At 39.8% G+C, this 13,943-nt stretch overlaps 1 protein-coding gene across 11 annotated transcripts in view; it reads left to right on the forward strand.

Annotated features, from left to right (window-relative positions):
- LOC149576818 (Tetrapyrrole (Corrin/Porphyrin) Methylase) overlaps positions 1-13,943 on the forward strand; it is a 272,690-nt gene that overhangs the window by 153,500 nt on the left and 105,247 nt on the right. For all 11 annotated transcript variants that reach the window (XR_016362336.1, XR_016362333.1, XR_016362327.1 and 8 more), the window contains 2 exons: positions 9,378-9,486; positions 9,643-9,787. Coding sequence is in view for 2 of the 11 variants with exons in the window: in XM_089820217.1 (XP_089676343.1) it covers positions 9,378-9,486; positions 9,643-9,787 (254 nt within the window). In the remaining 9 variants the exon portion in view is untranslated. The remainder of the gene's footprint in view (positions 1-9,377; positions 9,487-9,642; positions 9,788-13,943) is intronic.

The raw sequence follows: 13,943 nt of genomic DNA on the forward strand, positions 1-13,943 counted from the left end.
TTCGGGGTATCCCATGTAACCTGAAAACCTTTCTGAAGAAAACTTCAGCTACCTGTACTGCTGTATAAGTAGTGGTGATGGGAAAGAAGTGAGCATATTTCGTTAGTCTGTCCACCACCACATAAATGCAATCGCGTCCCTAAGCCTTGGGCTACCCTGTAATGAAATCCATGGATATGCATTCCCACTTTTGATTTGGGATGGGAAGTGGCTGTAGGAGTCCTGCTGGGAAGGTGTGCTCTTGTTTATTCTGTTGGCAAACCGAACACTGACGAACATACTGCAATACATTCTTCTTGAGTCCTTTCCATGTAAACCGTTCCCGCACCTATCTATAGGTTTTAAAGTACCCAGGATGACCAGCTATGGGTGAATCATGAAGAGTTCGCATAATAGACCGTTTCACCTTCGATCCTGGGACTAAAAAGATCTTGCTCTTGTAAATGATCAAGTCATCCACAAGTGAATACCTGGTATCAACAATTGTTCCATCAACTATCCCAGATGCCCAAGAATCTCTAGCATATTCTGCAACAATCAAATGCTTCCAATCCTCAGAGATCTCAATCATCGCACTACGATGCGGCCTGCGTGACAAGGTGTCTGCTACTAGATTCTGAGTGCCCTTAACATATGATATATCAACGTCGTATGCCTGTAGCTTACTCACCCATTTCTGCTGTCTATCATTGAGATCTCTCTGCCCAAGGAAATGTCTCAAACTGTTGTGGTCAGTTTTTATACAAAACTTACCACCTACTAAATACTGCCTGAACTTAGCTAATGCATGCATGATAGCTAACATCTCCTTGTCGTAAATGCTGAATGATCTCTCGGGCCCATGGAGTTTCCTGCTCTCATATGCAATAGGGTATTTGTCCTGCATCAGAACAGCCCCAATACCATCTCCTGAGGCATCACACTGAAGTTCAAATGGCTTCGAGAAATCAGGCAATGCTAGTACCGGGCATGAAGTCATGATCTCCTTAAATCTGTTAAAACAAGCTTGTGCCTTTGCTGTCCAAACAAAAGCTCCCTTTTTTAGCAGATCTGTCATAGGAGCCTCATGTCGCGAATATCCGCAAACAAATCTGAAATAGAAGCCACATAAACCAAGGAATCCTCTCAGCTGGGTCAGGTTCTCAGGAATAGGCCACTTCACAATAGCACGAATCTTATCAAGATCCATCTGTACTCCTTCTCTGCTGATAATATGACCTAAGTATAATAACTCGGTCATACCTAAATCACATTTGGACTCTTTGGCATATAAAGACTCTGCCTTCAAGGTCTTCAATACTGTCTCTAAATGCTCCATATGCTCACGCCATGTCCGACTGTATACCAAGATATCATCAAAGAAAACCAACACAAATTTTCTCAGCTGATGATGGAAGACCTTATTCATGGTGGACTGGAAAGTAGCTAGTGCATTGGTCAACCCGAATGGCATCACTACAAACTCAAAGTGTCCACAATGACATCTGAAGGTAGTCTTCTCTATGTCTTGTTCTCTGACTCTAATCTGGTGGTAACCGGATCTCAGGTCTATCTTACTAAAGAAGCATGCCCCATGTAGTTCATCTATCAACTCATCAATTCGTGGAATAGGATATCTATTCTTAATGGTCTTCTTATTCAGCATTTTGTAATCAATGCACATCCGAAGAGAACCATCTTTCTTTTTTACCAAAACTACTGAAGAAGCAAAAGGAGACTTACTAGGTCTAATGTGTCCCATTGCGAGAAGCTCCTTGATGGTTTTTTCTATTTCATCTTTGAGCCTCTTTGGATGCCTGTATGGAGTGATCATAACTGGTTTAGCACCCTCTTCTAATTCGATGATGTGCTCAATCCCTCTATCAGGTGGTGTACCAGGTGGAATATCGCTGAATACCTTACTATACCTTTCCCTCAATATCTGGATGTCTAGATGATATTTTGTCTTTTGTTGTTCCTCCTTTGTAGGCATGAGAGTACACACGGTTGCCCATTCAATATCGTTATGCCTCACCAATCTTTCCAATCTTCTGAGAGAAATAGTTCGGATATCACTATTCCTGATAGCTCTCAACACATGCTGCTTCCCATCTACTTCAAACTTGATCTCCATGTCCTTGAGACGGAAAGTGACTTCGCCCAATAAACATAACCATGCCATACCCAAAACGATATCCAAGTCGCCCATATTGACCACATGGTAATCTGCTTTAAACTCATAATTATTCAGACGTAAAGGCATGTCTCTGACCATTCTATTGCACTTAAGAGTGTATCCATTGGCAACATGTACTCGGAGAACCTCAAACTCCTCTGTCTTGATTCCACGGCGCTCAACCAGACGCGCATCAATGAAGTTGTGTGTGGCACCTGTATCAACCAATGTGATCACCTTCTGTCCTGCTAGGACACCATGTAGCCTAAAAGATCCCTCCTGCTGAATACTAGACAAATGTCCCTGCTGTAAATGTAATTCAATTTCTTCCTTTTGTTCTGAATTTCCTGTTTCTCCTTCAGGTTCTGAACTACTGTGATCATCCTCATTTGTCGTACTATCAGAATTTGATCTTTCGTAATATGCCCACATAATTCTATTGGCCTTTCCCTTAGGTCTCAAAGGACAATCATGGTCCTTGTCATATGGGCCTTTGCAATAAAAGCATAGTTTCTTTCTGCGCAAGTCGTTTAATGCTTCTGCATCCAAGGGTGTAGTAGATTTTCCTTTGGTATCAATACTCTTCCCTTTATTCTTTTCAAACTTCTTATTGTCTCTGAAAGAAGTAGTACTCCTGGCAGTGAACTTGCTAGAAGGTGCTGTAAGCTCCATACTCCGTGCTTTCCTCATAGCTTCCTGCAGTGTTGGTGGGTCAAATGCCTTGATCCACCCCTTGAGGGGTTCAGACAATCCGTCTGTAAATAGTATAACCAATCGTCTCTTAGAGACGTCTTGTACCATAACTGACAACCTCTGGAATTCACTGATATAAATCTCCAAATTACCTGACTGTCTCAACTGTGCGAGGTCGTGGAAATAAATCTCTGGATCCTTCTTATCAAAACGCTCAACCAATCTATCCACAAAGTCTTGGTAGGATGTCACCTGATTGTGCTGCAAAGTAACCATCCCATGTGACCACCAATGATGAGCTGTGCCTTCCAAATGCAAGGTGGCGTACCTGATGGCATCTATCTCAGACATAGGCCTTAATGCTAGGAAGGTATCCAACTTATGAACCCAAGCCTGTGCTGTCATCTGACCACTACCATCGAAAGATGGTAGAGTGAGTTTGCTAATAGCTCGCTACAACTCACTATCATGACCTCCTCTAGACCTCCTATTCTGACGGCTGCTCCTCAAGTGCTCTCTCCTTTGGTTCAGATAGCGATCAAAGTTCAATAGTTCACGCATATGTGGGGGTAATGCCTGCCATTCTGCAGTAGCAGCTCTAAGATCATCCTGAAAATCATCCGACAAATCGTCTTCTCCTATCTCCTGAGCCTCCTCCCTTAGAAAAGTAGGACGAGTAGGCCTATTTGCTGTCCATGATCTACGCCTAGGAGCACCCTGTGAGCTTGCCACACTTCTATTATCATGATCAGGTGTACCTCTACCTTGTTCCTGAATCCTGGGCTGAACAACTCTCTCCATTATGGTAGTCAAAGCTTGTAGTGACTGAGCTATTTCTTGGTGTCCGGTAGTCATGATTCTGTAAAACTCTCTGGTTTCATCGTCATCAACTTTGGGAAATCTAGGTGGACTCTTTGACTGTCTTTCACCCATATCTCTGCCCTTAAGTATTGTTCTCCTGCGAATATAATATCTGGAATATGGTTGCATAAAAATGTTCTACCCAACAGGATGGCAGGAATACTGCTCTGATACCACTGAGATGGTCCTTATTTTAAGTTCACAAGGAAAGATTACCAATACTGAATGATGGCATGCGATCATTAAGTATATGTAATGTCTTAAACAATATTCATCAAATGGGTGCAACAATAATCAAATTCAAGAGGTCTGATTGTTACAATTTTCCAATTGCATCCAAATGCTAAGCCTGATTTAATCATAATCTGGACTGTAAAAAGAACAAATCATCTATGATTTTTAACAATTATTGAATATTAATAAAAACTTGAATTTCGAGCCACCTATGAAATATTGTTGGCAATTCTCAGGCTGAGTTGGAATGGGTTTCAAATTCGCCTTTGTCTGTTGAAGGGAAAGATCGCACATTACTGGCTGCGCTATCCGACTGTGACCGGTTCCAATCCAGGCCCGTGCCCACCTGCGATTTTTAAATCGGTTTTTCCAAACCCACGCGGATGACAAAAAGGACTGCGGGTGCTGTGGAGAGTCGCCAAAATTATTAATTAAAACAGGTAATTCTCCCGCCCGATCACCTTCCTCTGATCCCTTGATTCGAGTGATCTCTGGCGTGCAACAATTCGCATTTCATGTAGATGACCAACTGAGAAAATTCGGGCGCATGTTATTGTTTGCCGGCTTGATCATTTTGCAACTCGACTATCACCATGGATATATTGCCGATAGTTACTCAATTTCCTCTCCAATAATAACGGGACCTCCAACCTTTCCTAACACCTGCGGCTGAGAATTGGATGCTTTTCTTGGTAAAATTTGAGACGCCTTAGGGTATTTTATGACCCTTCTCAAGCAGAAATTCTAACTCTTTAGCTTTCAGGAATGATCCTTCATGAAATGGCAAAATACCATCTCCAATGAGCAACCCTTCAGAAGATATCTCACTTCCTCAGTTATGCAGATCCAAGGGAGTTTTCGTTCCCAAAGACCTAATGGAAATTTGCAGACCGAAGACCACAAATTGCTCCAATATGATAAGTAGTAGAATCCACAAAATCACTTGCTTCCAATGGGTGCCCCCTGCCCTCTATTTATTTACTTTTTTGAGAAGTCGCTGGAAGCTTCCAGAACAACTTTTTTTTATAATAACTTATTATAATATATTTTATTATTAATTAACTTTATAAAATTAAATAAATAACTTTATAAAGTTAAAGTACAATCTCAATTCAACATTAAAACAAGTAGGCCCCACTTACTGGATAATAACTTCCTGAGAGCAAGAATGTAATCATCTGTCAACAGAATGACTCTCTCTCCAAAAATCATTTGCCTACGAGAGTCAGTGATAGGCAAAATCCCTGATAGAAGTTATGTCGCTAGAAAGGGGACATGACACCTTAATCCACCCCTTGAGGGGTTCAAACAATCCTTCTGTAAATAAAATAACCATTCGTCTCTCAGAAACATACTGTACCATAACTGACAACCTCTGAAATTCACTAATATAAACCTCCAAATTGCCTGACTGTCTCAATTGTGCGAGGTCCCGAAAATAAATCTCTGGATCCTTCTTATCAAAACTCTCAACCAGTCTATCCACAAAGTCCTGGTAGGATGTCACCTGATTGTGCTGCAAAGTAACCATCCCATGTGACCACTAATCATGAGCTGCGCCTTCCAAATGCAAGGTGGTGTACCTGATGGCATCTATCTCAGACATAGGCCTTAATGCTAGGAAGGTGTCCAACTTATGAATCCATGCTTGCGCTATCATCTGACCACTACCATCGAAAGATGGTAAAGTGAGTTTGCCAGCAGCTCGCTGCAACTCACTATCATGACCTCCTCTAGGCCTCCTATTCTGACGGCTAGTCCTCATATGCTCTCTCCTCTGGTTCAGATAGCGATCAAAGTTCAATAGTTCACGCACATGTGGTGGTAATGCCTGCCTTTCTGCAGTAACAGCTTTGAGATCATCCTAAAAATCATCCGGCAAATCATCTTCTCCTATCTCCTGAGCCTCCTCCCTTAGGAGGGTGGGACGAGTAGGCCTATTTGCTGTCCATGATCTGCGCCTAGGAGCACCCTGTGAGCCTGCCACACTTCTATTATCATGATCAGGTGTACCTCTACCATGTTCCTGAATCTTAGGCTGAACAACTCTCTCCATTATGGTGGTCAATGCTTGTAGTGACTGGGCTATTTCTTGTTGTTCGGTAGTCATGATTCCGTAAAACTCTCTGGTCTCATCGTCATCAACTCTGGGAAATCTAGGTGGACTCTGTGACTGTCTGTCACCCATATCTCTGAATTTCTGTTTGCCCTTAAGTATTGCACTTCTGCGAATATAATATCTGGAATAAGGTTGCGTAAGACGTTCTACCCAACAGGATGGCAAGAACACTGCTCTGATACCACTGTGATGACCCTTATTACGATGGCCACTAAAGAACAATACTGAACTGTGGAAATTTATCAAATACTTGGCATGCACATAAAATAAAATGTAATGATTCAAACAATTCACCAGTTGAACTAGCTGTAACAAATTCAATGGATTATGATGATGCCAACAATATCCAGAAAGAAAGAATTTATTTTAGGGTAGATATTATTATACAATAACCAGTTCTTCTTGTTTCCAATAACAATCCAATTTTGGAAAGAATAACAAGTCTGGTTCAAACACAAACTAGATTGCAAAAGGATAAGACGAGTTATCTATAATTTTTAATAACCAAAGAAACGTCAAAAACCTGTAATTCGAGCCTCATATGAAGTGTTGTTGGCAAATTCCTCCCTTAAAGCTGGTCCAGACTGATTCGTACCCATCTGTCAAAGAAGTTTGAGCATTCTTGGATGCACATTCGACTGTAATCTACCTCCAACCATGACCTGTAATTTCTAAATCCTTGCCAACAATCAAAATCGACTTCTGAGAAGCTCTCGACAATTCAGACCTGCGATTTTGTATGATTTCCCATACTCCACGAAAAGGGTCCTAATAATATACGGAAGCTGTAGGGAAACACCAGAACCGTAATAAGGAAGTCACAGCTTCCGCTTATTGATATTTGCTTGCTCATTTCTGATGGAGAACGGACGGAAGGATGGGTCTGGATCTTCTTAATCTGCCCCCAGTCTGTTCCTCCCCCCCCTCTACAGTCTGCTCACACTGCGATCTTTTTATATAAATTTATATCTTCCACCGAGATGCCAATCCTGATGTGGACTAAGCCGTCTGGGTGCAAGTAAGACCAGGTAACAATTCGCTTGCAAATTCGACCAAGTATGGGGAATTAATGATCACAAATGTGTTTCCAGTTCCCTTCAAGTTCCTCCAGTCCGACAATAGTTAATTCCTTTCTCCAATGTCAACAAACCACAAAATTTGGCCTTAGGCCACAAATCTCTGCCCAGGTGAAGTGACTGTATTATCACCTCCGGTTTGCAATAATTCAGATGATATTCCACACCCTCAAAATTGCTTACCCATGGGAGTTTTCGTTCCCAAGGATAATGTGAGAATTTGCAGACCAAATGACTACAAATTGCTCAATCTAAAATAGAAGTCGAATCCACAAAACCGCCTGTTCAAATGGGTGCCCCCTGCCCTCTATTTATTTACTTTTTTAAGAAGTCACTGGAAGCTTCTAGAACATCTCTTATTATAATGCACTTTATTATTAATTAACTTTATAAAATTAAATAAATAACTTTATAAAATTAAAAGTGCAATCTCAATTCGACATTAGAACAAATAGGCCCCACTTACTGGATTATAACTCTCCGAGAGCAAAAATGTAATCTTCCGACAACAGAATGACTCTCTCTCCAAAATCATTTGCCTACGAGAGTCAATGATAGGCAAATCTACGGTAGAAGTCATGTCGCTAGAAAGGGGACATGACATGCTGATGCGTGACTAGAGGATAAGTCTTGACTTGAATTGGGTGATAGAGAACTTAACCCCTAGGTAAGTGTTACAGGAAGAAATATCAAGCTCAGCCCCTTAGAAGAAAAAATGAAGATGAGAAGTCCTAAGGCAAAGTCTTCTAATTACGAGCTGAAAGGTGCAAATTGTAGAAGATTTGAATTTTGTGCCCCAAGATTTCAATCAGGTATGTGCATATAAGTGAGGATCAGACATTCAAACTCAGAATCGGGAGATTCAAAACTTAGACGAAAAATCAGAAATTGATTATTTAAAAATTAAGATGTATAAGGTTGAAAGTTTCTAAATCATATGCAAGATGTCTTCACAAGTCAATATTTTTCAGATTCTTATTGAAAGTATTGATTATGTTCTTAGAAAACAATTTACTTCTAGCACAAGTCTTTCCTCTTCTTTTGCAAGGATACATACATGGAGATGGTACAAGTGAAGGATGATTTTCAAGATGGAGACGACAAACAAGAAGATGACATGGGGTTGAGCATTTCATTTGCATGGGGGATGATTGCAACATCAAGGTCAGCATGGAAAAAACAACAAGGCAGTTGCGAGTGATTTATTAAGCAAGAATGGGAGATCAATGTTGGAAACCAAAATAGAATTGCAAGTGCAATGGCTTAAGCCAACAACTACATCAAGGGGAATTCAAATGCATTGAAGGATCATTTCAACATCTAAAGCAACATGAAAGCAGGATTTCACAACTTCAAGAAAGGTTTATGAGATGCTTTGCTTGCATTTTACCATGTGAAATCAGTTTGTCTTTTATAATGTAAGCATCATTAAGATGATTATGCTATTATCCAAATTTGTTGGAAACCTCAACCAAGGGCGATGATTGAGTTGCAAATATACACTTCTTAAAATTGATTGCATGGAAGACGATGATGAACAAACAATGCAAGTGACAACATCATGATCAAGCTCAAACAAGAGAAGGTGAAGTTTGACAAGTTCAAGTAATGAAGAAGAATAGAGGCCAAGACATCATCAGAAAAACAATTTCAAGAACATTTCAATGAGAAGATCTTCAAAATGTGGAGGATGAAGAAATGGAGTTGAAACAAATATTGTAAGATAAACATGTTGAGGTGATTCCTACTCATCTTCAATCAATCAAGTTGTTCCAAGTAGACATGTGGAATGCGTTTAATGTGTTCCCTCACCGAATTTTCTCATTGGTTCGTCCTCAAAAGTATATGTATTTCAAAGCACTGTATTTTTTATTATCATCTTTACTCTTTACCATCTCTAGAAGCTTTGTTAATACTGATTTTAAAGTTAATTTTAGCAAGTTGGGAATAGATGACAGTTTTAATTTGCCTTTTGTCTCATATTTGTTGATCTCCTAATTAGCAAGATAGGTTTCAATTCCTAAAGTGATAGCAATTTAGCTGGATAAAAGTTCTGCTTCAACTTTTCAGGTTAACCAAATCAATCTCAATAAAATTCAAAAATTACAATTTGACTAGACTATACTTCCTATATTTCAATTGAATTTGTGTTGTGATTCCAATTGTCTCATAGAGTCTCAAAATAGATTTTGGTTAACTTTCAGCATTTAATTTATATCTGTTAGCACTTTGTTTTCAGGTAAAGGTTTGTATAGAGAAAAAAATTTGTGTATTTCCAATTCCAGGTCCCTGCTCAATCATAACAGCACTGACAGCTTCTGGTTTGTCTACAAGTGAATTTTCATTTGGTGAGTCCATTTTTTCATTCATTTAATCCTTTATTTATGTTTAAACAATGGAAGGATGAATTAAAATTTCAATTGATTTCCTAATTTATGATTTATATTTATACCTTTGACTTCAAAACTGTATATTAAAATTTTCACATTGAGTCACTTTTACAGTTGGGTTTCTGCCCTCACACAATAGTACACGAAAGGCAAAATTGATGGCTGCTGCAAAGGAGTCAAGAACTCAAGTCTTCTTTGTTCCTCCACACAAGCTTAATTACATTTTAGAGGAAAGCATTTCTACATTTGGTGAGGCAAGGTAAAACATGACTGGTCGGTGATCTTGCTACATGCTTAAACGTTTCAATGCATGTTTCTTTGTGGACATCAATTCACTAGATAATGCCAACAATATTAAGATAAAGTGCATTTTTTTGTAGATAAATAACTATATTTTGTTAAGAGATTGGTTCTACATAAGATCTGGTCCAGTAAATATTTATTTTATAATTTGAGGGCTATTATTAATTTAATCAGTTTTGTCAGTTACATTGACTGACGTTCCTTATCACCAAACTAGATATATCTTCATAGAAATGTTGATAAATCCTGCAAGAAACTGGTTAGATTGTCACTAGTTTAGCAGTTCTTGAGATATGTTTTGGTTATCTTGTTCTTTATTTCACAGAAATGTTAGTCCATACCATGACTGATAAATATTATGTCAAAGTTTGTCACCATCTGTTACCTTACCATTTGTCCTATACCAAACTCTAAAGAACTTTTATCCCTGGAAAACAAGCCATTTATCATAATTGTAAGTTACTAGTTTTAACTGCAGTAATTTACACTCAAAATTGTTGAATGTTTCAGAAGAGAAGAGTTACTTGAAGTTTCTTATCAATATAGAAGAATCAAGTCAAGGGAGACAAACTATTGCATTTACTATTTTGTATTGAAAACACCATTGCATTTTACTATCATATAAAGGTAAAGTGTAATGTCCCCTCTTTAGTTCGACATGGCATTGATCATGGATTTGCCTATTCCAGACTCTCGTAGGCAAATGGTGTGGAAAGAGAGTCAATTCTGCGGATCAGATAGTCATATCTTGCTCTTGAAGAAGTGTTAAGAGGTTATATTTTATCATTATGTGATATTGGGGCCCACATGTTATAATTTTAATTTGAGTTGCACTTTTTATTTTATAAAATTACTTTATTATAAAAAAAGTGCATTATAATGAGAAATTATAAAGGATGTTTCTAGAAGTTCTAGCAACTTCTTAGAAAAGTGAATAAATAGAGGGCTGGGCCTCTCATTTGGACATGCTTGGATTGGAGAACTCTTCTACTTCTTCATTGTGAAGACATTTGTGGACTTTGGATCTGCAAATTATTCGATCTTTGGGAACGAATCACTCCCTTGGATTGGTGACTTTGAGGGTGTGAAATATCACCTGAATTGTTGCTTAATTGGAGTTGGTATTCAGCCATCTCATTGGAGCTTATTGAGAATTCGTTGTTAGGGTTTGTTTTTGGTTAGAATAAAGATTTCAGATTTGCCTTATCATTGGAGAAGCATTTGACAAGAGTTTGAAGACAGGATAAGTGCATTTTCAGAATTGGCAAAGCAGGGTTCAGAACCATATAATTGCTCATATCTCCTCAACCCCTTGGAGTTATTTTTTATGGTTTTACAGGGTTACTACCTAACCCTAGGCGCCCATTTTCCTTGCATTTGGGGGTCCCAAAACCCTAATATTATTTTATTTCAGCAGTCGTACAGGTACGGCCTGGTACGGCCCTGCTAATTTGGGCAGCAGCAGCAAATTAAGGACAGTTTGGGGGTGCGGTTGGAGGTCTTCATCAACGATCTGCAGCAAAACGTGGTGTTCTTCCATAGTTCTTCAAACCAGGTTCTTGCATTCTGAAATATATGTCAATTTTTGGGTAAATTTGCTGTCATACAGTCATTGTAATAATCAGTCCAGAATTGGTAATAAAATAATTTCAGAATTTATTGCATTGTAATTGAAATATAGTTCAATGGCTTTATATATATTGTAATTCTGTGATTATATTCTGAAAGTATCAAATCTGAAATTACCATATTCTGAATATTGTTACTGTTACACGCCAAGTGTTTGACAAAATTCCTAAGTTCAGTTTGAGGGTTTCTGTGGCCTTTATAGAGAAGGTCATTACAGTGGTATCAGAGCTATAAGTCCTGCCATCCTGTGGAGGTCTTATAGGGAATTTGGAACAGCTGGATAGGGGGGAAAGTGTTTGACGAAATGTCAAAACACTAAAATCAGAGCATGCGACAAAGGCCTTATAATTTCCGCAATACCAAAGCAAGACAAGATAGGATTTCTGACCTGCAGAGCGAACAGTCTAGCTCATCTATCCAGGTGGACATAGAATCCAGTCATACAGACACAGGGGAGGTATTTTTTGATCAAGACTACGACTACAATATGGATAGAGGCGGGAATGCCGGTCCAGATCCGCAAGAGGAAAGATTTTTACAGTTATTAGACACCCTGGCACAGGGACAACGATTAGCCGAACAAAGAGCACAAGAACAGAATCAGAGAATGGAGCTTATGATGCAGATGATGGCTCGACAAATGGGGTTGAACGTGCTAACATAGGTGGAGGAAATAATCAGAATGGTCACAATCAGAATGGGAATAATCAGGATGAGAGACATAATGGAGGCGAACAAATTGGGAACAATTTCGGTCATGCCCCCCAGCAAGCTCGGACAGTAAGTTCGAGGCCTATGATTCCTACGTTCCTTCCTAGAGCTCCAGAGCAGCCGGTACCAGAACCCTAGATCACTGACATACAGGATCAGCTGAGGAGAGATTGGGAAGCAGGAGGACTAGATTTTACAGCTGCAATCACCTTTAGAGAGTATATGGATGTGCGGATGAAGCATATGCCCCGTGGACAAGACAGGACTCAGAACTATGAGCTACGAAAGAAAGTAGGAAAACTACAGTTACCATATTATGATGGCTCGGGGAAGTCTACAGCAAGAGCTTGGGTTCAAAAGCTTGACACATACTTTCAATTGAATCCTATGTCTGAGGAAGAAGCTATTAAGTATGCAGCAATTCACCTGGATGGGTTAGCACACGAATGGTGGCATCATGGTATGATCACTATGGGTCATGCACACATTACCTCATATGTGGAGTTTACGGAGAGACTGATTGAACGTTTTGATAAGAAAGATCCAGAACTCCATTTCAAGGAATTAGCCCAGCTTAAACAGTGGGGCTCATTGGAAACATACATTTCAGAGTTTCAGAAACTTGCAGTGTTAGTAACAGATGTATCTGAACGAAGGCTATTGGTTTTATTTATGGATGGGTTAGTTGATCCGTTGAGAGGGTGGATTAAAGCTCTCAACCCTCCCACTTTGCAGGAAGCCATTAAGAAAGCTCGTGACATGGATTCCTCTTCAGCTTCTAAAAATAAAATTCAGGCAAAGAGTTTCCCTTCAGGAAAAGATAAGGACAGGAAACCCTTTCATAGAGAGGCACAGCTACCTAAGGAAGAAAGTAAGAGGCTGGACAAGGAGACACTTAATGACTTGCGTAGGAAGAAGCTATGCTTCTATTGCAAAGGCCCGTATGAGTACGGCCATGACTGTCCTATGAGGCCAAAAGGGAAGGCCAACCGGGCAATGTGGGCTTATTACGAAGGCTCAGATTCAGATGGTTCAGAACATCATGATGAGGATCCTGATGAAGCAGAGGGAGAGCAGGAGATAGACAGTGCAGGGCAAAGGCAGGAAACAGAGCTACATTTACAGGAAGCACGACTGTCTAGTATCCAGAGAGAGGGATCTTTCAGACTTCGGGGAGTCTTGGCTGGACAGAAGGTTATTACATTGTTGGACACAGGTGCCACGCATAATTTCATTGATGCACGATTTGTAGAGAAGCGTGGACTCATTACTGAGGAGTTCGAAGGACTAAGAGTCAAGGTAGCTGATGGATACACTCTTCGTTGTGACAGGATGGTACGAGACTTACCTTTGCGCTTGAACAACTATGAGTTTAAGGCGGATTATCATGTGGTCAGCATGGGTGACATGGACATAGTACTTGGGATGCAGTGGCTACATTCATTGAAGGTGGTTACCCTGAGATTAGAGGATATGGAGATACAATTCGAAATGAATGGTAGGATTCATGTGCTAAAGGCTATCCGTAATGGAGACATTAGGACTATCTCATTTAGGCGCCTGGAGAGATTAACTAGGCATAATGATATAGAGTGGGCAGCAGTTTGTACTTTGATACCTACACAGGAGGCGCAACATAAGGCGGAATATCATCCTAATATTCAGAAGTTGAGGATTAAGTACGAAAAGGTATTCAGTGAGATTCCACCAGGCAGGCCACCGGATAGAGGTATTCAGCATATTATTGAACTGGAGGAAGGTGCTAAACCTAT

Source organism: Cupressus sempervirens, chromosome 1, assembly GCF_028749045.1.
Source record: "Cupressus sempervirens isolate cs-2001-9-10 chromosome 1, ASM2874904v1, whole genome shotgun sequence".
Taxonomy (NCBI): domain Eukaryota; kingdom Viridiplantae; phylum Streptophyta; class Pinopsida; order Cupressales; family Cupressaceae; genus Cupressus; species Cupressus sempervirens.